Source organism: Microtus pennsylvanicus, chromosome 4 (genome assembly GCF_037038515.1).
Source record: "Microtus pennsylvanicus isolate mMicPen1 chromosome 4, mMicPen1.hap1, whole genome shotgun sequence".
Lineage (NCBI taxonomy): Eukaryota > Metazoa > Chordata > Mammalia > Rodentia > Cricetidae > Microtus > Microtus pennsylvanicus.
Window position 1 is genome coordinate 42,514,224 of NC_134582.1, and position 27,120 is coordinate 42,541,343.

The 27,120-nt window shown below is 39.7% G+C and overlaps 1 protein-coding gene across 1 annotated transcript; it reads left to right on the forward strand.

The window, feature by feature from the left end:
• The first annotated feature begins 3,522 nt into the window (after nt 1–3,522).
• On the forward strand, nt 3,523–16,674 carry Yipf5 (Yip1 domain family member 5). Its single transcript, XM_075968765.1, has 6 exons — nt 3,523–3,636; nt 4,016–4,135; nt 10,555–10,727; nt 11,844–11,989; nt 14,651–14,832; nt 15,709–16,674. Exons 2-6 carry the CDS (start codon nt 4,026–4,028, stop codon nt 15,869–15,871), a joined length of 774 nt encoding a protein of 257 aa, XP_075824880.1. The 5' UTR covers nt 3,523–3,636; nt 4,016–4,025; the 3' UTR covers nt 15,872–16,674.
• The last annotated feature ends 10,446 nt before the right edge of the window (nt 16,675–27,120 follow it).

Sequence of the window (27,120 nt, forward strand, 5' to 3'; positions counted from 1 at the left end):
CAGATACTAATACCACGCCTTCAAAGCCAATCCAAGCTGTCTAGAACAAAGGTCAGCTGTTCCTGGCAAGCCCGGGCCAGCCCACAGGCTTGTGAGAGACTCAAATCTGATAAATGGTGTTTTAAGTCATAAAGCTTTGGTGCTTTGGCTTTTACTTTCATTTTTTATAAATAAGGGATAACTCAAACATAGGATGATGGTATTTGGGAATATGGCAGAGGAACATAGAAATAAATGACCTGGCAACTAAATGAATACTTCTGCAGATTCCTCTGGGCATGGATCCACTAATCTTGTTCTAATACAGATAACAGATTTTCAAGTTATCCCCCAGTTCCTAGCCCTATGTGCCATGAGCACCATGTTATGACAACAGACGAAGGCTTCTTATCTATGATGCTGTTACCACTGACCAGAAGGATATCCACTGGCAGATATTTATAAATGTTATCATATGCAGTCTGCAAATGGGAGCCTTTTCTGCCCTAGACATTCTCGTTCACAAATACAAAATGGTTGTGTCTGGCTTTATGAAAACTGCATAGCAATCTCATCAAGCTACATGCCGTCTTAGGATTTTTATTGCTGTGAAGAGACACCATGACCACAGAAACTCTTGTAAAAAGAACATTTAATTTTGACTGGCTTATAGGTTCAGAGGTTCAGTCCATTATCATCATAGCAGAAAGCATGGCAGCCTAGAGGCAGATATGGTGCTGGAGAAGGAGCTGAGAGTTCTACATTCAGATCAACACGCAGCAGGAAAGAGAGTGATGTTGGGCCTGGCTTGAGCATCTGGAACCTCAAAGCCTGTCCCCAGTGACACACTTCCTCTAACAAGGCCACACCTACTCTAACAAGACCTCTCCTCCTAACAGCGCCACTCCCTGTGAGCCTATGGGGGCTATTTTCATTCAAACCAACACACGTGCCTCCAAGAGTTTTTTCTAGGCAAAGGACAGAAGGTGACAGGATTGCAGCCAGCCTGCAAGGGGATTCAAGACTAGAGCTTTTTTAAGCTTAAAATATCAAGAAGTCTGTTGTATGTGGCAATTTACATATCTCAGATATTATTAAATAAATAAATACCACAACACAGCATTATTACGGGAGTTGGATATAAACTAAGCATCCCAATGAAGTGTCTAGTATAACTAGATTATACTAACAATTAGTATAATTGTTCCCATCACTTAGCATCTAATTTTTGTCACCTACCAGCTGAAAGGGACAAAAATGATACTGGGTAAATTTGACACCAGCCTTTTTGGCCATGATTGGCCAAATCTTTTAGTCATCTTCAATTCAACTTGCTAGTGAAATAAGAATCCCAGCACTCGGGAGGCAGAGGCAGGCGGAGCTCTGTGAGTTCGAGGCCAGCCTGGTCTACAAGAGCTAGTTCCAGGACAGGAACCAAAAAGCTACGGAGAAACACTGTCTCGAAAAATCCAAGAAAGGAAAAAGAAAAAAAAAAAAGAACTTACATTCTTGCCAGGAGGTGGAAGAGCACGCCTTTAATCCCAGCACTCAGGAGGCAGTTCTAGGAGTTCAAGGCCAGCCTGGTCTACAAAGCTAGTTCCAGGACAGCCAGGGTTACACACAGAAACCGTCTTGAAAAACACAAAACTTATATTCTTAGCCATTAGCACTTTCTTTCAGTAAGCTTTAGCTCAGTTATAGTTCAATGTCCTCTCGTTTTGTTTCAGAAACTGACAAAATCTTATTTCAGCATTTGCCTTCAGTAAGCACTGTACCGCCTTTAAGCTCAATTGAGGAATTTACTCTGTACCAAATAGCACTCAAGACCACCAGAGTGCAGCTTGGGGACTCCACTTCTTTGAAATGTCCTCAACAGGATAATAATACCATTGGCAATCCTGACAACAAATGGACAAGAAACAATATCAGGTTACTGTTCATGTGAGAATGTGTAAAGGAAAAGGCTTAGTCTGTGTATGGGACAATAAGTACAATGAGAATACTGAGCTGTGTTGTGAATTCAGTCCTCCCAAAGTGACATGTTAACGGCCATATTCCCACGATGAGAACTTAACTTCAGGGAGAGCCTTTATAGATGCAATCAAGTGAAAATGTTACCATTAATGCCTTCACCTCATAAGAATGGCCTTATGGAAGGCAAACTGGGACACAGCGAGACCTGCAATGAGGTAGATCTGTGGGAACAAACAGGTAGGATTCTATATGACAATAAAGACGGAGGCTGGATTGATGTATTTATAAGATGTATTTATAAACCAAGAACCACTGAGGTCTGCGGTATCCACCAAAACCTGGGAGACAGGTGAGTGCAGATACTCCCCTATAGCCCTCAAAGGGAAGCAATCCTGTAAACTTTGATTTTGAACGTGAAGATTTTAGAGATGAGAAAACAGTTTTTGGCTAGGCTGCTCAATTTGTGCTAGTTTGTTAGAACAGACTCGGAAATAATAGAGACTGGAAACATTCACTTCAAACCATAAGTTTATTCTTATTTCCTTTCATCAAATCCCAAGAAATGGAAAAGCCCACGAGGTGCTTCTGCTTACCAATTTTTTTCTATACAAACTACAAGAAAAGAATGGGTATGTCGGTATCACAGCTGCTGTGGCCCATGCATCAGCATACTTTAAAACAGCTCTTCATATGCCTTTTGTTGTTTTTAAACATTTCTTTCTGAGGACTTGGGAAATAGTTTGAGTAACGGAGATAGGATATTTGAGGTGGACTTTAACACAATATAGAAGCATTAATATGCATGCACACATATACATGCTAAAACACTTTAGCTAATTAAATATGAACTTACCTAATTAAATACTGTAAACTAACGCACTCATTGGTCAAATAATAAATATTACTTCTTAGGACGAATAAATAAGGCTGCACGTTTTTTACACTAAATGTTAGCAATTTGTGTAATGCACTCTGTACGCAAGTGAATGATAAAGACATTGCATGAGACAATGTGAGTAGCAAGCCTTAGACAGTTCACACAGTATAAGAGATTGGGCACATGGTCATTCTTTTATACCTGTCCTACTAATATAGTCGCAGTAACAGCTGCTAATGAGTGTCACAGTAATTACTGGTGCCGGACCCTACTGTTTCCAGCTGCTAACACAGAATGAACTTAAGACTCACAAAAGCAAAGCCACTGGGCTATAACGACTAAATATTAGCTATAAAATCCTCAGTGCAGCGCCTGAATCGGCGAGCCCAGAGAATCCGGGGCGCTGCCCGAGTCACCCAGCGTTTCTGTCCGTCCTCCTGCCCACCAGCAAGAGACAGGCCTCTCTCCGCTTTAGCAACCAGCCGCGCATCCGCCGGCGCGCCCCAGTCTCCGCCGCAACCGAGTTGCCGGAAGCAGTTTCCCTGCTCCCTATTGGCCCGTCACAGGACGAATCAATCAGGACTGCGCATCGGTAAGTCCCGCCCCCACCCGGCACACGCACACGTACAACCGGGGCGGTCAACCGAACCTGGCGGCGCAAAGCCCGCTAACACGCCTGCGCGGGCTGCGTGCCCCGGAAGCAGTTCTTTGGCCGCTGACACGTAGCAACAAGGCTGCCGCAGGGTCTGGAACTGTGTTTGGGGGGTTACGAGGGGCCGCTAGAGCTGCCGCCGCTGGAGCGTTCGGTGAGTGTCCCCGGCCCTTGTACCCCTTTCGGCCTCCGGCATCAGTTGTGCGAGCCGGCGGCCTGGTCTGTTAGCGCAGGCTGTGGTCTTTCCCCAGACCCCCCAGTCCCTCTCAAGACCCAGGGCCGCGCCCGCGCCGTCCCTGTTTTCCATCTCTGTGGAGCCGCGCCTCCGCCGGATCTCGCCACTGCCCCGGGCCCATACGCTCCCCGGGTCCAAGGGTCTCCTGGGATCCCAACCCCACCCCCAGACCTCCTCCAGATGTTGATCCCGGCTCCAGAGACGCTTTCTGTCTTCTGGGGGCGTTCGCTTAAGCAGAAGACCACAGGCAAATCAAGCAGGAGCTAGCGTGTTAACAGTGTTTGCCCTCTCGTTGCAGATCGTTTGCAATGTCAGGCTTTGACAACTTAAACAGCGGTTTCTACCAAACAAGTTACAGCATCGACGAGCAATCTCAGCAGTCCTATGACTATGGAGGAAGTGGAGGACCCTACAGCAAGTAACTTTTCAGCTTTGGCAACTTACTTAGTTTGTAATTAGCGGAAGAATGTATTCAGAATGCCTGATTCTACCTTTTAAAAAAATGGATATGTGAACTTAGTCCTATTCAGGAATGTGATTTTTTTTCTTCTTCTTTTTGCCTAGAAAAAGATATGATGTTTGGTTAGCATATGAAGAGGTTAGCTTGTTTATAATTTGTTATTTTCTGAAAGAAAGTCTTCTAGTGTGCCAAAGAAAGATAAATAGCCCGTCGAAATAATATTTACAAGTGGTTTGGGTAGGTGCTTTGGGTACCTAGAATAAAAAGCTAATTTATTCACTAAAAAATAAAGTTTTTTGATAGCTTATTTGGTAGGTGAGTCTGTGATTTCAGACTTTATGAACAGCTACTGAAGGAGCTCTGTGACACAGGTTAACAGTGTATGCTCCCCACTATGAGTCACCTGGTGACATTGATGTGGCAATTGATAGTCATTTTTATTACTCTTCATACTGAGGTATGATGGTTGGGACCAGAGAAGTGATCAGTTTATGGTTAAAGAAGAGAATTCAAAGACTTTAGGTTCTGAACTGTTAACAATAAGATCCTCTCTAATCTCTGGTGTTTGGAGTATTTTGAAGGCTTTCAGCCAGTCTCTTCTAGACCTGTCCTTAGTCCCTTGGGATGATGAGATGAATCTTACTGGTCTCCCTCTTGAACAAGGGAATGTCTTGTGCTTACCCCTTTTCAGGTAGTCTTATATTCTGAGAATCTTACAGCAGTCATGGGCCTGTTTTCCAGAATTGCATGGATATAGTCACACATACCCATATAAACATGCATATAACTTCATGCAACGTATGTGTCATTTGTGTACATTCGTAGATCTTGAATTCAGTTTCATGAAGACTCTTGCTGGACAAGAGCAAAGGAAAGCTATGAGTCCAGTCAGTTCATGAGATACAGACTCGACTAGAATGTATTTATGTTAGTATGTGTAAATAAATGTGCCTAAACATTTTTAAGTACAGAGAAAATTCTGGCTATTTTTTTTTATAACCCAAAGGTTATTTGAATCTACTTAATTTGAGGCATAGATAGATAAGTTTTGTGTGTGTGTGTTATACCTTCCAACTTAACCTGTTGAATGAAGAGTTTGTAAAAATTCCCTCTATGAATTAGGATTTTTTTTCTATTAAGTTCTCAACTATATGCGGGTTGTTTCTTCCAAATTGGTTAACTGGGCAGAATTAGAAAATAATATATTTTAGTGAGATCTTTGTGTATTTGAGAACAAATGGATGTAACTTTGATCTGAGTCCACCTGAAAAATCCCTAAACAACAGAACTTTGAAGAGTCTGACACTGTCGACCTTTTTTTGGCCGAATAATCCTTTATCTTTAGACTTATTAGAAGTTTCGCAATTGAAGTGCAGTTTTCCAGGTTAATCTCCTTCCGGTTTTGTGTCCTGCCCGTGTTTCTGTAACTTAACTCTGACTCGTCCTCTCGTTACACTCCACAGTCATCTGAGGTCGCTTTCCCACATGGCAGTTATGTGTTGCTGAATACTCTCCTTTTATTGTAACCAATCATATGCCAGTAAGCATCGCCTCATACTAGTGGAGATACTTTACCTAGCTATAGCTATCAGCTGGAGCACACAGGTTTATGAATTATGCTTGGAAAAACAAAAGGAATGCTGGAGCAATAATAAATGTGAACTTCCAATGCTTTCTTGAAAAAATAAACTCATTTGCTTCTATACGTGCCTGCAAGTAGATCTGATACCTAATTATATTTTGAATATTATCTCAGCGTACCAACTCATGTTCTTTTTGCTTTGCTAACTGCTAACAGAAATCAGTGATAACTTTAGTTAGGAAAAGTCTAGGTTCAGCGAGCCTACTATCTGGAATGCCTTAAGGTGTGACTTGTTAGCCTTGCTACAGTTCTGCAGTTGCCCATGAGATCAGCTTTGATATTTTATGAGTTCCTCTTACTTGTATTTTACCATGTCATATGAGTAGATCCCATGTAGATTTCTAGATAAGCCCCTAAAATTTTTATATAGTAATACCACTCACTTATTTTTAAGAAGCCGAGAATTGTTATATTTTTTACCTTTAACTTATCTGATAATATCTTTATGAACCATTTTTATGAACATAAGTAGATAGCCAGAGATAGGAGGTTTTATCTTTGCTGTGGCTTATTACAACGGCACACAGCTTATGACAATGCTGATTTAGCATATGTTACTTTGCCTGCTATGAAACTGTCGCTGTAAAAACCATGCGTGCCATAACACAGTTTGGATTGCGATCCACTGTGACTCAAATTGGTGAGAAGAGATCCTGGCAGGATGGGGAGCAGTAAGCCCCACAGTGCAGTCTCTTTGACACTGCGTTTGGAAAGTGGGATGACAGCCCCACCTCTGGAGTGGGCTTGCTTGCAGCACCTCCGGTTTGTAATCAGTGGTGCTTACTGTGAACTCCATGCTCTACAGGATTCTTAGGACACATTTCAGAGATCTTCTACATTCAGAAGTAGTTTCATAGCAACATTATTTTGTGCCTTTCACTAACAGTTGCGCTTACATTGCAGAAATAATGTTTGTCCTGCTGGTCCCTGAATCTGAATAAGGAACTAGTATTGCGCTTGTCCTCACCATCTGCTTGAGAAGGTGGAGTAAGGGAGTTTCATTTAAGGATCCCCAATGAAGCAAGAAGAATATGATTGTTATTCAGTCCTGGTCCTTAGTACACGTCTTTTTAGTGCGGGGTGTCACACAACACTTCTCTTCCATACTGAAAGTACACTGTCTCTAGGAAGATACACAGGCTGCTTAATGTGCTCACTGAACCACTTGCTTTTTGGGGGGACCATATTCATTTGAAACAATGGACACACTGTGTTTAGTCAGAATTTTGTACTTCGCAGATAATTTTTCAAAGATTACTAAATGAACCTGTCGTTTCAAGGAAAATAGCTGCTAGTGCTTGTTAACCAGTCACCAATCCCAAGTGTTTAGACAAAATGAGGATTTTGGAAAATTAGTGTTCATCTTCAATAACTTCCTAGCAATCGAACATTTTATTCTTGATGAAATTGGCAACAGTTTTAACAAATGTGATTTTCTAATGTTTAGAATTGAATATATATATATATATATATATATATATATATATATATATATATATATATATATATATATTATGTTGGTGCATACCTGTAGTCCCAGTACTCAATAGACTGGTGGATCTCTATGAGTTTGAAGCCAGACTGGTCTATGGAGTCAGCTCTAGATTTGCCAGAGCTATTTTATTCTAATCATGGTTTCTCTTTGTCATGGTCCTGGCTGTCTTTGAACTCACTTTGTGAGCCTCGAACACAGAGATCCTTTTGCCTCTGCCTCTTAAAGGCATGTGTCACCACCTGGCTGAATGAATAAATATTTTAAACATCTAAATTCCTTGATAGTGAATATTGATAGTTAAAGCTCCTGAAGGAACTCTAAGACTAAAGCATTTAGAACTGCTAGCTATACTATTCTCTCTGGGTTCTTTTTGTATTCCTCCTTCCCTCCTTCTCCTTGCTTTCCCCCAGGAATAAACTGCAATCTATTTAGTCAGCTTGTAGAAACATATGTGTGGAAATTTTCTTGTGATGTCATGGATTCTGATAAATACTAACAGATCAACCCAACCGCATATTATACTAATTCAGGAAAAGAGAATTGTTATCCTTGCTCAACTAGCTAACCCTGATAAAGGTGGTTCTTGTGTGAGTGGGTGTGCCCCTCAGAAGATATCAGCATGTTGTCATTCCAGAAAAGCTGGAAAACTGCAGATTTGGAATGTAACTTTGAAGTAATCTGTGTAAAGAAGGATCGCGAAGTGGTGTTTGTTAGTTATTAAGAGTTGATGGCCACTGGAGTTAAATAACCTGGTTTTGAATTGTGGCACCACAGTGGCAAATTATTTTAACCCAAATTTCAGTTTACATAGCTTTATAGTAAGGACAACAGTAGACTCATTTCATAGAGTTGTAGTTAATATGAGACAGTTAAGCACTTACTAAGTAGTGCTTCGCACATAGTCACATTGAAAAGGTGTGTTTAGGACGTTTGCAGTAGTAGTTCAGGTGGACCTCCTTATCGCAGTAGCTTACTTTAGAATTAGCCAATTGACTTTAAGATTTTAGCCTTTTTATTCTTTGAAAGTCTTGTTACATATGTACAGTGTGTATTGGTCATCTCCATTCACCACTTTTCTCTGGCTCCTTGGAACAGCTAGTCGTCTCTCTCCCAGCTGCGTGTCCTCTTTTTTATGGTTATTAATAACATCCAGAGTCTAATTAGTACTGCATATGCACATGGGTCATGAACAACTTGCCTGGTAGGTGTGTCCTTAAAAAAAAAAGGCTATTCCCTGAGCTGTCAGCTGCCAGTAGCCAACAAGGGTGGAGTCTTAGGGGCCCCTCCCCAGACCGTGGTAGAATTTGTACAGGCTTGTTCAGGTAACCCCAGCTACTGTCAGCTTATGTTTGCAACACTCAGGTCACATCCAGAAGTCAGCATTTCATAGCTTTCCCATGTGTTCTGGGTCTTACATTCTTTCTGTCCTTCTCTGAAGTTCTCTAAGCCTTGAGTGATGGGAGACTGATCTAGGTGGTGCGACCACAGCTGGGCGTTCAGTATTCTCTGCACTTGGCACTCCAACTAGTCCTGAGTCTCTGCATTGACCACTACTCACTGCAAAAGAAAACTTTGTCTCACCAAAACTGAGCAGCACTAGTCTATGGGTATAAGCATACATGTTCAGAGTGTAATTTAATAGCATGGGCTTTCAACAAAAGAACAGTACTGGGTTCCCCCTATAGCCTATGATCTTCCCAGCCATGGGCTTTTGACCAAGTTTATGGTACCAGACATGAAATCCTGCCTGTGGTGTAGACCACATATCCAATCAGAAATAGTTATTCCCATAATCGTTATTTCACTATTGCATGGTGGGCACAACTTGCCAGCAAGTCAGGATTATATCACTAGCTAATCTCAATAAATAATAAATGCTGCCCAACATATTTAAAGGTAGAGCAGTCTATATGAAAATTTGGCACTCTGCATCTTTTTAGTTCCAGGTTTCTTTACTTAACAGTAGCTGTGGTTAGAAGTTTCACATGTGTACTCTGGAGATAGTGTAAGAAAAGTATTGGGGGCTGGAGAAATGGAGAAATGGCTGACGTTTTAGAGCATTGCCTGCTCTTCCAGAGGTCCTGAGTTCAATTCCCAGCAACCACATGGCTCACAACCATCTGTAATCAGGTCTGGTGCCCTATTCTGGCCTGCAGGCATATACGCAGACAGAATATTATATACATAATAAGTAAATAAATAAACATTTTTTTAAAAGTATGTTTATTTTCTATAAAGTATACAATATGGGGTATTTTTAGTATTTCTTGATTGTTATTTATCAGTAGACATGAAATTACTTCATTTTTAACAGATGCATAGTAACTCCTTATGTACATGTTGCATTATATTTATATACAGCTATTTCTCTCCTTTTGCTATTACAGTAACAGATTCCACGTAATCAAAAATAAGTTGACTAAATATTTCTAGGACTTTCTTTTTGAAATATCTTTAAAATAATATTTTAACTTCATATCACTCAGTCTATAATTAGATTAGTCCACTGAAATGCTGGACATGTGGTAAGACAGGTATTCACAGATAGTTCTCTAGTGCAGTCCTGTTCCGTCCTAGTCACTGAAATGCCAGGGCAGAGTTCTTCCTGAAGTCCTGGGATTTGGTGTAGATCCAGTGAGGCAGCAAGTGTACAGTCACTTTGAACATTTTAAAGCTCGACTCAAACACAAGATGACCTGAGGACATTGTGTTATATTCAGAACGCTGTGACAAAGAACATGCTTGGGTCCCTGTCCCCCAGTTTGAAACAGGCTTTCTCATTTGCAAACTATCATACTATGAAGTGTAAGAAAGAATAATTTAATCTGTATCCAAATTGGGAAAATATAGTCAAGTCTGTTATCCCAGACCTTCATTTATCATCTGTAGCATACATTTATTTCAGAATATATTGTGACATTCTCTTAGTGTCACTAGGGGAAGAAAATAATCCTGACTTGTTTTTATTTGTTGATATTTTGATGTTTAAAAGTGTGATAGTTGTTTTGCTTGTATGCTGACATAGAAATGCTGACGGCCATAAGAGGATTCTCTGTAAGAACACCCTTCTTGTCCACCTGTCAGTCATGGTCTCGGCACTGTTTCTCTGTGGGTATCCTAGAAAGAGGTTTGGAAGTGACTGAGCATTCTTTAGCTGTCAAGAAAAAAAAAGGAATCTGGGAATACTGTCAATTGGTTAAAATACTAAGAGTAAAACTTACACATTTTCTTTGTATCCAGGCAGTATGCTGGCTATGACTACTCGCAGCAAGGCCGATTTGTCCCTCCAGACATGATGCAGCCACAGCAAACATACACAGGGCAAATTTATCAGCCAACCCAGGCCTATCCTCAGACTGCACCTCAGCAATTCTACGGAGACAGCTTTGAGGAGGAGCCTCCTTTGTTAGAAGGTAGGATGGAATGGTTCAGGCTGTCTGAAAAGCATGAGGCCAGACATGTTTTCCATTTTAAAGTAGTTAGAATTTTCCAGGATCTCTGTAAACGTCACTGGTTTGGCATCCTTAATTGGAAAGCCTGAAATGCTACCCGCTCCTTTTGTTTTCCCTGAGACAGGACTGTGCTGTGAGGCCAAGGCTAACCTCAAACTTGCAGCAGTCCCCCTTCCTCGGCCTCACAAATGCTTGATACCATCCTTAGCTTAAAACAGCTTGACTATTATATTGTGTCAAAGCTCTGAATTTCAGAGCATTTCAGAGGTTGGATTTTGAGACTCGAGGTGCCCAGCATATGCCCTGGTCTGCAGTTGTTTTGTGAACAAAGCCTGAGGTGGAGATTTTTTCCTCTCTATGAAAAACAGTAGCTAGCCTTTAGTCAGGAACTTACTAAGAGGAGAGTTTATATTGGGCCAAAAGGGACCATTTCTTTGAAGAAGTAATATTTAATATAACAGCGTGAGCATCAGCTTTTATTCAGATTATTAATTATATTCTGCCCATAGAAGATATGAAAGCAATTAGAATTGTATTTATAGTTCTGTGTGGAAATAAACTAATAGAACTATTGATTGCATAAAACATGGTGGTTCTCAAATAATATTGTAGAAATCCGAACACAGATGCCTAGGGCATAATTGTCTCTGCTTCCATGGGGTACATGGGTATTCCTGAAGCCCCAGGTAAAGAATCCTTTTGTTAGCTGTGTCCATGTGTTGTACTCTGAATATGAGGTACAGTGTGTCTGTTTCACCATGCCCTATCCTTTCTAAAGCAGGGGTTTGGCCTCAGTGGAATCAGCAGCGTGTAGACTAAACTATCATTGACAATATATTGCTGCACTCTCTTTGTTACTGTGTCGTGTTCCAGCACTGATTCTAGAAAACATCACAAGTCCTAAAATTCATAACAGGAGTGTCCAGTGTTGAATACTATTTTGAAACAGAAAGAGTAGCTATTTGTCTTTGATACTGTGGAGTAATGAGCTTTCAAATATAAAAGTTTTAGGTAAATTTATAAAACTGCTAAAGGCATACCACAAATTCTGACTTCCTTCTTTTCTCTTTATCTTAGAATTGGGTATCAATTTTGATCACATCTGGCAAAAAACGCTGACGGTGCTGCACCCCCTGAGAGTGGCTGACGGCAGCATTATGAACGAGACCGACCTGGCAGGACCTGTGGTGTTCTGCCTTGCCTTTGGAGCCACGCTGCTACTGGTAAGACTAAAGAAGGATTCTAAATATTCTACCAGATGTTGGGACTCAGTCTTTGGTAGGTTTTAGGATATATTGAGTTTCTTGAATTTATACGAATTCCTTAGTTCTCTATCAACAGTAAGTATTGTGCAACATATGCAACAACATTTTTTTTTAGACAAATGTAGGAGACATAAAACAGCTGTAATCATAGCCTTGAGAGACTGAAGCAAGAATATTATGAATTCTAGGCCAGGCTGGGTTACATATAAGGTACTGTTTCAAAGAAAAAAAAAAAGTCTTGTAAGAAGTAGTCCAGTTATTGGGGAAAAATAAGAAAAAAGTAAACATCAGAATTTCCTATTTTTAAGAAATTGACAATATTTTTTACTGTTGTTCCACTTTTAAAAGAAAATAGAGGTAGTGGTTTTATTGTTTTAACTTGTCCTAGTTTGGTTTATGTCATGTGGTAACACATCCAGAGGCTTAGGGCTGGGGACCTTAAAGCAGAAGTGATCATTTTAGCTCCCTTCTCAATTCCAGTCCGTTCATCACTGCCTGGATGTCGGATGCCCACAACTTCAGATAATCTATTCCATCCACAGTCTAGAGCGGACAGAAATAGGTGCATTCATGCCCCTCAGCTCACCTTTTCTACACAGCTCAGAACACAAAGCCAGGCAGTTATGCCAACCTCTTTACCCCACAGACTTGCCCGCAGGCTGACCTGATGTGGATAGCAGTCATTGAGATCCCCTTCCCAGGGAATTATAGGAGGCTGTGTCAGATTTTAACTTAACCATAACAAATGTCTAGCCCTAGGTCAGTGTTTTATTATATGGCTTTCCTGTACATTTTAACTCCTAGTGAATTAAAATATTAAAGAATGGTAAGTTTTTGTCTCTACTTGCAAGTTCTCCAGGAATATTAAAGTACATTGAAAGAAAAAGTTGCTATTTGTTTTCACTCAGTCTGAATTACAAGAGCTAAAAAATGTAAGTGATAGAAAATGGTATCTGTAGCTGGAAGACCTGGTCTTACACACAGCACTCAACTTAGCCCTTGACCTGGCAATTGAGTCCTTCACATCCCTCTGTGGATACTAACCCTGTGCTGCCTACTCGCCTAACAAGGTTGCTTTGATGTGCTGCCACACCCAGCTTGTTTTGAACTAAAAAAACATAGGCAGCTGAGCATGAGTCTTATACCTATAATCTTAGCATTTGAGAGGCTGAGGCAGGCGGATTTCTGACTTTGAGACCAGTCTAGATTAGAGTGAGACCCTGTCTCAAAATAAAGGACGGGGTATACAACAATATTTTGCAAAGCTAAGAGCACTGTCCAAGGTAGAATTTATTGTTTATTGCTCCAGTAATTCACTCGTCAGTGAACTCAGCTTCTTTAAACTACCATAGCCTAATGGCAGATATTTACAGGTAAATACCACGTCCAGCAAAGGCCTCAAGATTTAGTCTTATATACCAAAAGTTTCACATAGCAAAGATCCTGTTTGGGATTTCTCTGCACTCTTGTTTTCATGAGAGATTTTTTTCATGTGGGAAGGTTGTAATTTAGCTCATGACTGCTATCTGAAAACCATTCAGTAATTTGTATCCTGCCTGGTCTGAAACTCACTATGTAGATCACCTTAGCCTTAAACTCAGAGATCTGCCTACTTCTTCCTCCTAAGTCTGGGAATTAAAGGTTTTTGCCACCATGCCTAAATAGTATCTTTTATAAAAGTAGAACTTCCAAGGTGTATGCTTTTGTTTTTAATCAAAGGACTGTAGAATCCAACGTAGAATTTGGAAAAACAATGAAAAGGAAAAGGTTCTTTTCCATCGTATTCACCTGGTTATCTCACCCTCTTCTCTGGGCCCTGCCTTCCATTTTTCCTAGATTGTTTCCCCTTTTATTTGTTCAGTTGTATATCACACTTAAATGCCAGCAAGTGAAATATCTGTGTTGGGAAGTGATGTATCAAAGTTAAGAAGCATTTGAAGTTAGGACCTGCACAGATTCAAGCCAGACAGGGTCCCAACACTGAGGGAGAAATGTACGTGTACTTTTGCTCCTGACCAAGAAGCTGTCTGCAATTGACACTCAACTGAAAGGGAAAATGTAGTCGTTTCCAGTAGACTCTCACTGGATATATTAGCCCACTTCAGGGAATGGCCCATGCCCAGCAGTAGAGAGGGCTAACGCAAAAGGAACTCAATGGTATTTTTGTAGACTTTGTCTCATACAACTGTGCTTGGACATTGTTTTGGCTTGAATTGTTTTTATTTGTTTTTTGTTCTTTTTTTTTGTTTTCTTTTTTGTTGGTCTTTAGCTTGAATATTTTGGTTTCCAATTTTGTGGTTTTGTGGGTTTGTGTATATGTATGTATTGTATATTTGTTTGTTTGTTTTAAAGAGGTAAAGATAGGGGAAAAGCGTATAGAGTAGTGTGGGGAGGATCTTGGAGGATTGGGAGGGAGAAAAAGTGTACTCAGAATATATTCTATTGAAACAATTTTTTTAATAAAATAGAAGAGTGTGGAACCTGTCTGCTTTGTCCCCTTCCAATGCACCTCTATAGACTTTGATACTTTTGAATTGAGTATTTTTATGCATGCATCATTTAATGTGAAATGAGACCCAAATGACAGTTTTTATTTTAATCTATTTTCTTTTTCCGTAGGCTGGCAAAATCCAATTTGGCTACGTATATGGAATCAGTGCAATTGGATGTTTAGGAATGTTTTGTTTGTTAAATTTAATGAGTATGACAGGTGTCTCATTTGGTTGTGTGGCAAGTGTCCTGGGGTATTGTCTTCTTCCCATGATCCTGCTATCCAGCTTTGCAGTGGTATTTTCTTTACAGTAAGTACTGATCTTAAACTCAGATTTAGTTGGCCAGTTCTATGTAGTGCGATTTATTTCATCTTCAGTTTGAGATAAAACCCCAGTACAGAAAACCTATCTATTGTGCCTCATATAGATTTGAACTCTGCTCTGTGTGTTTTGGGTGAGTAACAGTGAAGGTAAAATTGAGATTTGAAGTCTTCTATACTATCTCAGTTTTACCTCTTTGATCAAAAGTTGTACTACTTGTGTGTTTACCAATACCATAGCAACAATGAAGTGAAAAGTTGTGATCATTAAATAACACATGGAAAAGTTCAGTTCATTCATATGAAAAATTCTATTTAGCTTGCTTGATGTTCTGGCTCTGTTAATCTTGAAGCAGTTGGGCTTCTTGAGAACATATGATTAGGAAACACATATGTAGTAGTGGGGAAAGGGAATGCTGATGTGAGTGGAGAGAGATCCCGAAAGCTATTGAGCATCCTAACCATTCCGAGCACCCACCCTTCAGCAAAGGAAGCCAACCTAAGTACCAGTAGTGCCAAAGCAGGGAAGTAGCTAAAGGAGCAAGACAGTCACACTGTTTACATTAAATGGTTGGGTATTCTTGAAGTCACTGTGCAAATACATTTCTGAGTTTGACAAAATAGTATGTCTGTGTGTGGATTTTAGAATGTCTTGAGGCTTATCCATTGCTCTCCAGTTATGCTAAGCCTTGTGGTTTCCACAAATGCATAATCTGTGGTAGTGTGGGGCTGCTTTTGTGCCTCTTCTGCTAAACAATGAATTAAAAATCCCTCCCTTCACAATAGGGTATAGCTGTAGTTTGGTTTTCAGTATCTAATCTTACTCATCTTTCCCATGTTTTTTGTTTGTTTTTTCCCGCTGCAGAGGAATGGTAGGAATTCTTCTCACTGCAACGATTATTGGCTGGTGTAGTTTTTCTGCTTCCAAAATTTTTATTTCTGCATTAGCCATGGACGGACAACAACTTTTAGTGGCATATCCTTGTGCTTTATTGTATGGAGTCTTTGCCCTGATTTCCGTCTTTTGAACTGATTTGTCTGGGATATGGATATCAATGGGCCGAATTCACAAAAAGGACATTGGACTCTTAAAATTGGACCAGCAAACTCCTGCAGTGCAGCTCTTGCCGATTACCGGTAGCCTGGAAGCAGCAGAGGTAGACGAGTCTTTGCTCGTTTGTAGAGGACAGTTGAGCCTTGTGTGGAGTCATCTGCAGACAACTAGCTCTGTGTGTTTGTTCTTTTACAGCTAAGAAGTACAGTTTCTTTCCTGATCCTGCAACCCTTGACAAAGAACTCTTTCCTTACAAATTATATTATGATGTTTTTGATAGATTTTTACCAACCGTGAAACCAACCACAAAGCTGATAATCTTTCTCAAAAAACAACCCAGTTACACTACAGAAGTAACAAGTCTTATTGCAGAAGTATTTTTCCAAGGAATTAGGAGAGAAAATACTTGCTGTATCCTCAAGTTAAGTGCACTGAAGTAAAGCTGAACAAAACAGAATCCCAGCGCAGAGCTTTCTAAGTTTGCACTTCAAATATTTGACATTCCTATAAATTGTCTCATGAAATCTGTGCTGAAATTCAGAGATACAAGCAGTTCACAGTCTACCTTGTGGAGATGAAGTGTGAACAGCTGTTTAGACATTAATGTCAACTAATCTGGACTGGCCACATGATGCTTAGTTTTGTCCACATGTCCCAGGAAGAAGAAATCTTTAAGTTTTTTTTTTTTGAGAAAAAATATTTAAAATTTCACAATTTCAGTATTGCAGTTATCAATGTATAGTGAATTTGATGCTTATTAAATTTTTTCTCAATTAACTCTGCTGTTGTGTTTATTTTCACTAAATACTGCTCTGTCTTTTTTTTCTTTTTAGGGTTTGATTTTGACTCATGATTTAAACCAGTTTAAAAATAGAAATCATCTAGTATAGAACCAAACAAACATGAAATGAAAACCAGTTTTACTTCAAATGACAGTGTTAGTTCCTGATTTTCAACTCCCTTGGTTTGTATCATTATAGTATCTGATAAGAGAATCTGTAGGAAAATGCTATATATCTTGTGTGTGAACTCGTTGCTTTAAAACAGCTCAGATTCTGGACAGTATTCAGTAGTAGTTATGAGCAAGGATGGGATGGAAAATAAAATCGAATCTGTTTTTATAAGAGGAGGCCAGCAGCCAAAAGACAAGTGCTAGCCTAGCGTGCTTTACTTTAGAGAGGGTTGTCGAGTAGAAAAGGAGCCGCACACACATGGTCGTTCTTTGTTCTTGCTCTTCTGGGTTTAGATACTGATGGTGAGTTTCAGGCACATTTTCGTACTCAACCTCTTTTGGAAGCTTGTCTCCAGTCTTTGCACAGTCCCCTCCCCTTCTCTGGTTACTCTGTTTGCTTTGGAGTTGAATATTGAGGCAGGATCTCTTGAAGCCCAGGCTGACCTTCAACTCCTAACACTTATTTTTAGTTCAATTTACATAGTTATTATTGAGGCAAATTTGTGAATGTCTTTTGTTAATATGTTGCTTTTTATAGTGAATAAGGTAATGCTTGAGAAATTATCTCACACTTGGTTGTATTTAACCCATTGTTACCCAATTCCCCAAGTAGATCTAATCTTTTTATTATTTGATCCCTTCATCAAAATCTTTTTTTATTTAAATCATTCTATGGTTTTGTGGTGTGTTGGCTATGTTTTATTTAAATGCATTTGTATGCTACTGGCATACAGTTTATTCCAATGCTCAGCAAAGCAGTTACCAACATAATAAGATGTGTAACCTTTAATTATTTTTCTATTACAATGGCTACATAGTGGAATTGCATCAGATACATGGTTTAACAATTTGCTTAGCACATTAATTATATAATGCTATCTCATGAAACTAAGTAAAATCAACACATATTAATTATAATGTAACCATGTTTATGTATATGTTAAAATTTGATATAACATGTTTAAAGTGTGTGACAGTCTTTTTGTTGAGCATTTACCATAGCTTAAAGTTCACCATTTGAATAGTTGAAAGCCACTATGAGTGTAACAGATTGACACATTTTACACCTCGCTGTTGGTCTTATACTCAGTGGTAGAGTAATAAGTCCAAAGTCCTATTTAACATGTGGTTGGTTAATTATACCTATGGTCTACATGCATATTTTACATCTTTGCTATAGTTCTGTATTGCCTTGAGCCATACTAGGTTTGTAGACAAACGTCATTCTTCATGTGTGGCACAAAGTTTGCTCATCTTTTGAAATCAGAAAATTTACAAAATGATGAGTTTCATAATAACATTTTTATACATTTATATAAGGAATGTTGGTATCAATGATATGTCATTTGTGGGTAGAACTGGATAGAACTGGAGTTCATTGTGTTAGATGAACTAAGTAATACTTAGAAAGAAAACTGTCAGATGTTTATTATAGAATAAATGGAGAAAGTGAAGCAGGACCATTGTCAGATAATAGAGAATAGTGGGGAAGAGCTGGGTGCTATAATGTCGGGAGATGTAAAGTTTTTTTTCCCCTCTCCTTTTTTAACTGGATCTTATGAAGGATTATAGGCCTGTGCCACCACTCCTGGTTAGAAATGCATAAATTAAGAGACTGTCATCAAATATTTTATATATTATATTTTTGAAGAATGTTTCTAATGAAGAGTTTGGGCAGACTGAAAATAATGTATAATTAGCATTATCTAAGTGTGTATTCTTAATCATACATCATAGTTGTACTCAACTATGCTCCAAAGCCAATTAAGGTCAGCTGTCCTGTTGCGGAGACAAAGTACAAGACCAAGGCAACTTAGAGAAGAAAGAGTTTGTTGGAGGCCCGCAGTTACAGAGAGTCCTTGACCATCACAGCAGGAAACGCGGTAGCAGGCAGGTAGGCATGGTGCCTGGAGCACTACCTGAGAACCCACATCCTTTTTTGTAAGTAGACACGCGGAGAGGATTAGACCAAAACTGGGAATGCTATGGGCTTCTGAAACCTCAAAGCCCAACCCCAGGGCACATCAACAAGGCCACATTTGCTAATCCTTCCTCCACAGTTCCACTGGGGACCAAGCATTCAAACGTGAAACTGGTGGGACCATTGTCAGTTAAATCACCCTAGTCCGTTATCTTTAAAATTATTAAATTGACATTACAGTGCCTGCTCAGAAGGGCACCTTTAGTTCTGAAATTATATCATCTTCCCTTATGCGAATAAAAAAATCTGGACCTTTGAAAAAAAGATGAGTTACAGAAGTTATATATTCTCAAGGATACTGAGTCAATAAAAAGGTGACAAAGATTGAGACCGTATTTGAAGATTTCTCCTCTCAACATCAAATATAAGAAGCAGGTTCACCCAAGCAGTGCCAACATCCAACCTGTTCTTCCGTGTTCATCAAACCCCAGCTGCTAGTTACTACATGCTCTCCATTTTATAAACCCCAAGACATTTTTAAAAATAAAGGCTTAATTTCCCAAGCAGTTTATCTCATTTCATGCTTGTCTTAAAACCCAAACTTTAGAATTAAAACATGCACTATCAAAAGCAAAATCCAAAAGTACTTTTTCATAAGTACCCTTCATATTTATATGAATTAACAAACCTTTTTGTCTTTATACTTAGAATTGTGTTTCTGGTGGAGTGGGAATGACAAGTGTTATTGGCAGTATCATAAGGAAGAGTCGGCTTGTGGTGCTTTTTATGGGTAGATGAGAATGACCTGCCATTAGCTTATTCCCTTCCCCCCTCATATGTCCTGTTTATTTTCAAGGCACCTAAATAAAACCCAATCTCTGGTGTAGGCAGTTACTTTCTCTCTACTATCCATGAATTGCCCCTACTCAGCCAGGTGCAAAAGCTAAAACGGAGCTTTTTTTAATTACTTGGGTTGGTTTTTTTTGGGGGGGGGAGGGTTGGTTTTGGTTTTTTAAGACAGGGTTTCTCTGCTGTAGCTTTGGAGCCTATCCTGGAACACTAGCTCTTGTAGACCAGGCTGGCCTTGAACTCACAGAGATCCACCTTGTGTTTTAAACTGTTTGCTTTCCTCATTAAACCCTTAGAACTAGGCAATAGGGAAATTGAAATTTTAGTTATTAGATTATTGACATTTAAGGGTTTGCAGAGTTTCTAGTCAAAAGTATAAAAACGAATGTCCCTGAATGGTTATTCCCCCCCCCCCCAAAAAAAAATATCCCTGGAGCATGAGCTTCGGTGACAAGAGAGTGGCTTCTGCATCACAGTAGAGATAATTCCCCTGGCCGTGCGCCTCACGTCCCACTCCAGTTAATGAGCACATCATCTGCAGATGGAGCACAATGTCCTGTGTTTGTGCAAATACATTAAAATGATTACTTACTCAAACGAGGACTAATTAACCAGAGAGCTGTTCTAATTTAAAAGCACAAATACTTTCTTAAGCACATTAGGTTCTAAAACTCAGGTGTTGCGTTTTTGTGAGCTTGAGTAATCAGGCTTGCCTTGTGTAAATAAGTTGATTTCTGAAGTTAACACTGAATCTTCAGAAAGTTTACAGGGTGAAAAATTACATATCAGTCTTTTCAAACTTGTGCCACCCTGGGCGGATGTCACGCATCGTATAGAAAAGCAATCAAAGTGAGCCATGGAGAACGAGCCAGTAAGCCGTGTTCATGATCTCTGCTTCAGTTCCTGTCTCCAGATTCCTGCCATGAATTCCTACCGTGGCTTCCCTTCATGGGCTATGAGTTGTAAGATGAAATGAACACTGGGCTCCCCGAGTTGCTTTTGATCGTGGTGATTATAACACCAATAGAAAACAGGCTAGGCCAACCCTCAGAAGAAACCCTGCCCCTCCCTGACAATCACTAGTCAGTTCTGGATTTCTCTGTTCAGGATACTTTATACAGTTAGAAGCGTGCATGTGATGCTTGTTCTGACTGCTTTTGCTTAACATAATGATTTCAAAGTTTCATTAAAAAAAGCACTCAGGGCATTGTGATACAGACCAAACACTGAGATTTACTGAACCCTTTTTAATGACTCTGTGTCACTTGTGTGTTTGAAGGCTAAGTTGGCCAGTCTCCTATTGCCAGACAGTTCAGATCTTTGTCCTTTCCTAATAAGACAGCAGGGCGTCCTGTGTTTCCAAGAGTGTGACATTTACTCATGATGCCCAAGTTGATCATTACTGGAAGCTCAGAATTTAAATTCTGAAAATGTTAAGAGTTTCATTTTGCAGTGCTATACTGTGAGTCTTTTATCTGTTGGAACATGCACACCTCACCTGGGACTGAACAAAGCAATGTGGTTCTCAATTATCTCATCCTTGTTACTCTGCTCTTAAGCAGTGGAATCCTGCCAAGCATGCAGGGTCCCCTCCACACCTGCATCCTCCCACATTGGAAAGGAATGCTTCAAACGGAACATCTTGCTTGCTTATTTGTTAGAGATGCCCTGACCACTTTTAGGTCACTGGCTTCCCACAGCATTTGCAGAAGTCCTGGTACATGCTTTTACATTTCACCCTGAGCTGTCTACACACCATTCAATTTAGTAGGATCAAACTGAATTGTATTAATACTCAGGGTTTGAAATAAAAGTGTATGATATGACTGACTGTACTCAAATTTGACTTCATTAGGCAATTTGTTCCTAAATTATACCAAGAATTAAAATTTACCCAATAAGAATTCCAGCTCTTAGACATCTGTACAAATTACTTTGTTCCATGTATTGTACTGAGTTTTTTTTTTTAAGTTGAATTTCTTAATAGGATGATTTAAAGTACACTCCTTTTGCCATTTTTCATTTAAATCAGGTTTTGAGGGTACTTACTTTGTTTTGGTATTCTGTGATATCTAAGTTTATTGCTTAAATATTTGGGGAGGAGGGAACTTTTTTTTTTTTGCCATAGTGTAATTCTTTGAGAAGTCATTACACAGCAGTCCTTACGGGGACCCAGAGAATAGCCAAATTCTCATGAGTTTATTAAGCATGTAGCAAGCAGAACTAAAAAATTATTAGCAAGAAACATAATAGAAGCAGCAGACAGCAAAACATAGTCAACTCAGACACAGGAACCAAAAGAAGCAACTGGAGTAGCCTGATTGAGAGAGCAAATAAAGGTGACCTCAAATCACAGCCATACAGCACCCACAGAAATCTGCTGGGAAGAAGAGTCACATTAGAGTCTCCAATCAAGAGTCTCAAACACTAAGCTTCCAGCTTCTCATTCCCACTGCAGCCATTTTCATTCCATGGGATAATCAATACTGTCTGTTGGAGTCACATTCTCCTCCCAGCTGCTCTCAGGAGAACTATGGCTTTCACTTTGGGGCTATTTTTCTATTTTTCTTTGTCCCTGTCATAAGCTTAGGGGGCCAGGCTGTCCCTGGACAAGGAGTCTTAGAGACACTTCCAGACAAGCATGCCTGGGTCTGAATGAGGAAATCCACCCGCTCCCACAGCCAGCTTCTATGTAAGCTTAAATAACAGGTGACAGATTACCTATGTGCTGTGTCCTCTCGGGGAAGTAAGCCTTATGTCTGGCTCTATCACAAGGGTGTACCTAAGCCAGGCTCAATTTTTCCCATATTATTTAATGATACTCTATTCTGACTCTAGTGGAGATCACAATACTCCTGATAGGATAACTTAGTTTTGGTTTTGCCCATAAAAGGCTCCAACATTTCTGTGGCTCCGAATAAGATTGAACTGCATCCCCATTCGTGTGGAGGTATTTAGATGAAGTTATATTTGATCATCGACTTTGAACTGACATTAGAATTTATTTTGCATGACCCACGCCAGTTTTCTCTCTTGATTCATAACACAGAAGTAAAAGAATGGTTACGAGCAAACAAGGCAAAGTGTCCTAACCAGAAAACCAGCTAAAAGCGGAATAATAGCTGAGTCAAGAGTGAGAGAGGACTGACTGAAAGCAAGAAGGCAATCTAGACAGAGCTTTTTAAGAGGCAAGAAAAGTTGGGAGAAGCTGTGCTAAACGAGAACTTGCTTTAATGTTTAGACCAACTTACATAATCACATTAGCTTTTGTTATATGAAAACACAGCCTAAGGGGCTGAAGAGATGGCTCAGTGGTTAATAGCGTTTGCTCTTCTGTCCTTCTATAGTGATTGACAGTTTTGCTGGGTACAGTAGTCTGGGCTGGCATCCGTGGTCTCTTAATGTCTGCATAATGCTTGACCAGGATCTTCTGGCTCTCATTGTTTCCATTGAGAAGTCAGGTGTAATTCTGAGAGGTCTGTCTTTATATGTTACTTGGCCTTTTTTCTTTGCAGCTCTTACTATTCTTTCTTTACTCTGTATGTTTAGTGTTTTGATTATTATGTGGCAAGGGATTTTTTTTTTGATCCAGTCTATTTGGTATTCTGTAAGCTTCTTGCATCTTCATAGGCATATCTTTCTTTAGGTTGGGAAAGTTTTATTTTATGATTTTGTTAAATATATTTTCTGTGCTTTTGAGTTGGATTTCTTCTTCTATACCTGTTATTCTTAGATTTGGTCTTTTCATGGTGTCCCATATGTGCTGGATATTTTGTGTTAAGCTTTTGTTAGATTTAATGTTTTCTTTGACCAATGAGTCTATTTCCTCTATAGTATCTTCAGACATGAAGCAAAGAAAATAAGCCTAGAATTCACAATCCCAGAGAACCTAGACAACAATGAGGACCCTAAGAGAGACATACATGGATCTAATCTACATGAGGAGTAGAAAAAGACAATATCTCCTAAGTGAATTGGAGCATGGGAACCATGGGAGAGGGTTGAAGGGAAGGGGACAGGAAGGGAGGGGAGCAGAGAAAAATATATAGTTCAATAAAATCAATAAAAAAATTGAAAAGCATTTTCTGTTCTTCGAGAGGGCCCAAGTTCAATTTCAAGCATCCACATTGGTACAGCTTACAACCACCTCTATCTAACCTGCCTGGTAAGTGGCATGAATGTCATGGGAATAACCAACCACTTTCTGATGGGATTTAAGATTCTTTCTAAATGTGGGACTCATACTTGTCACTGTTATCAGGACCAAGGACCTGTGGCTTGATAAGACAGACTCCAAAGAAGAACATACTCTGCTGAAGGGACACAATAATAAATTGACTTCTAGTGATGTGTCTTTGGTTTTATTTTTTTTGTATTTTTATTTGTTTATTTTTTACACCCTCCTCTCCTTTCAGACCCTCCTCCCCATCTCTCTCTTCCACCCCCCTATCCACACCTCTTCTTCCTCTGTTTCTCTTTAGAAAAAGGCGGGCCTCCCATGGATATCAACCAAATATGGTATATCAAGTTTAAGTGAGACTAGGCACATCGCTTCTATTAAGTCTGGACAAGGCACCCCCATAGGAGGACAAAAGCAGACAACAGAGTCAAAGATAGTCCTTGCTCTCTCTAGGAGTCCCAAAAAAAGACAAAGCCACACAACTATCACATATATGCAGAGGGCCTAGGTCAGTCCCATGCAGACACCCCAGTTATTTCAGTCCTTGTGAGACACTATGAACCTAAGTGAGTTGATTCTGTGGGTTCTCTTGCAGTGCCCTTGACCTCTTTGACGCCTATAATCCTTCTTCTTCTACTTCCTCAGGATTCCCTGAGCTCTGTTTAATGCTCAGCTGTGGGTCTCTGAATCTGCTACCATCATTTCTGAGTGAAGCTGCTCTGATGACCTATGAGTCACCTATACTATACTATACTATACTGTACTATACTACACTTTACAATACTAGACTCATACTGTACTAGGCTATACATACTATACATATACAATGCTCATATACAATACTATATACTTGATATAATGTATTATATACATAATATATTTACTGTATGCTATAATACTATATACTATACTATACAATAGTATACTCATATACTATACGATATGATACTATACTCATAGTCTATGAGTATAACAGAATATCATTAGGACTCATATCATTGACTATTTTTTAACAGTTTTTATGTTTAGTTCTATTCTAGGCCTCCAGACTACCCAGGCTCTGGTTCTGGTACCCCAGCCAGTATCAGGGATGGGCTCCCTCTCATGGTATGGGTCTCAAGCTGGATCAGTCAGTGGTTGATCACTCCCACGATTTCTCCTCCACCCTTACCCTGCACATCTTGTAGGTGGGACAAATTGTAGGTCCAAGGTTTTGCGGCTGGGTTGGTGTCCCAGTTCTTCTGCTGGAAGTCTTGCCTGGTTAAAGGAGATGGCCAGTTCAGATTCCATATCTTCCATTGCTAGAGGTCTTGTCTAGAAATACAGAGAATAAGATACTGTGGGGTGCTCAGTCCTAAATGGGACATCTATATCATAACCCTCCCCTCAAAACTGAGGGATCATTGTAGAAGAGGAAGTCAAAAGATTGTAAGATTTAGAGCAGTGGATGATTATAAGGAAACAGTGCTTTCTGGACACAATTGGGCAGTTGAATATATGTGTTGGGACCATTTGGAGTCCTGGTCTCCAGCTGCTCTTCCCTGCTAGAGATCTTTACTTTCCTTCTGATTTGAGTTACTGAAAGCTGTGTCAAAGTTGTTTACCAGCTCTGCTTCACGAGCACGTGTTGCCTTGGCCTTGAGGATCAGAGGATAAGGTTTTCACCTGTTGGCCCACCTGACTGTTGGGTATGTAAGCCTCCATGGTGCTATTGAATAAGGGGCTTCTTACCAGTGACTAGAGGTCTGTGTCTCTGTCTGTCTGTCTGTGTGTCTTTGTTTGTTTCAATTTCCAGCCCCTTGCCCAAAGCTCGTGAACTGTATGGTAGTGCATAACGTGCAGACAGGCATTGTGCACTGCATATATGAACTCATATAGGTAGATGTAAGTATAGAGGCAACACTAATTAAACTCAGGATGCTTAAAGTACTGTGTTTCTAAAGTTGGTTGGGTATGGAGGAACTGGGAAGGATAGTATGATCAAAATACAATGTATAAAATTCTCAAAGTGTTAATAAAATATTTTTAAAGTATAAGAGCACGTATTCATTCACAAGAAGAATGAAGCTCACAGTTATTATGCTAATAAATACTAGAACCTAATTTTGAAGACTGTGTTTGTATTTCTCTGTGTATGTGTGCATGTTTCTGTGTGTGTGTGTGTGTGTGTGTGTGTGTGTGTGTGTGTACATGTGGTAGTCAGAGATCGATGTTGGATGCCATCTCCCAATTGGTTCTCTACCTTATTTCTGAGATAGGGTCTCTCACTGAACCTGAGCTCATCAATTCAGCTAGGTTATTTGGCCAGTGAGCTCCTGGGATCTGCTTCATTCTGCCTCCTCAGCACTGAGATCACAGGTGGGTATACCTGTGATGAGCTTTTTATATAGGTGCTTAGAATTCAACTTCAGGTCTTCATGTGTCTTGGTTACTTTTCAATTGTTGTGACAAATCACCAGGACCAAAGAAATTTATGGAAGTGTTTGTTGGGATTTCCAGTTTCAGATGGTGAGTTCATGATCATCATGGCCGTGAGCATGCAGTAGTCCTGCAGACATGGTGTTGGAGTAGTAGCTGAGAGCTTATATCTTGAGTCACAACCATGAGTCAGAAAAAGAACAGGGAATGACTTGAGCTTTTGAAACCTCAAAGCCCAACCCCAGTAATATACCTCCTCCAATAAAGCCACACATCACATCTTAGTCCTTCCCAAACAGTTCAACCAACTGGGGACCAAGCATTCAAATATGTGAGCCTATGGGAGCCATTCACATTCAAACTACCACACGATGCTTCTGTAGTTACCAACTGAGCCATCTCCCCAGACCCTGGGAACTTCTTTTGTGTCTTACACCATTATTGCTGGAACCAAAACAATTTTCAGGAGGAAATTAATAAATCTAATTGTAAAAATCAAGAATTTGCAGCTCATGGAGGTTAAGCAGCTTGAATAAAAACATACAAATTACTGTAGGGTCATAATTAATTTCAAAAGTTTGTTCTTTTTGTTCCAGTGCTCTACCATTTTCCATGCCATGGAAAACACCTGCCATTGGTGAATTGTATCCCAAGTTATGCTACCATTTTTTGGAAGCATCTTGGTATATCAATAAATATCAATGGCTGCATTTATATGCTTTTAACTTAAAGCATATTAGTAAAAAACTTATAACTTATAACTTAAAGCTCTTCGTAAAAAATGCAGTATTGAAAGACATCAGTGAAGAGCAGCCTTGAAGCACATTATTTTTCCTCTCTTGTTCTTTACTTATCTCTCTCATTTGCCCTTATTTTTCTCCTCTGATTTACCACCCTCTTGTG

Bases quoted from the DNA above. Each gene is read 5' to 3' on its own strand.
- Yipf5 (XM_075968765.1), top strand. From the start codon at position 4,026: ATGTCAGGCTTTGACAACTTAAACAGCGGTTTCTACCAAACAAGTTAC. The intron at 4,136-10,554 runs GTAACTTTTCAG...CTTTGTATCCAG, and splicing joins AGTGGAGGACCCTACAGCAA to GCAGTATGCTGGCTATGACT. The intron at 14,833-15,708 runs GTAAGTACTGAT...TTCCCGCTGCAG, and splicing joins GCAGTGGTATTTTCTTTACA to AGGAATGGTAGGAATTCTTC.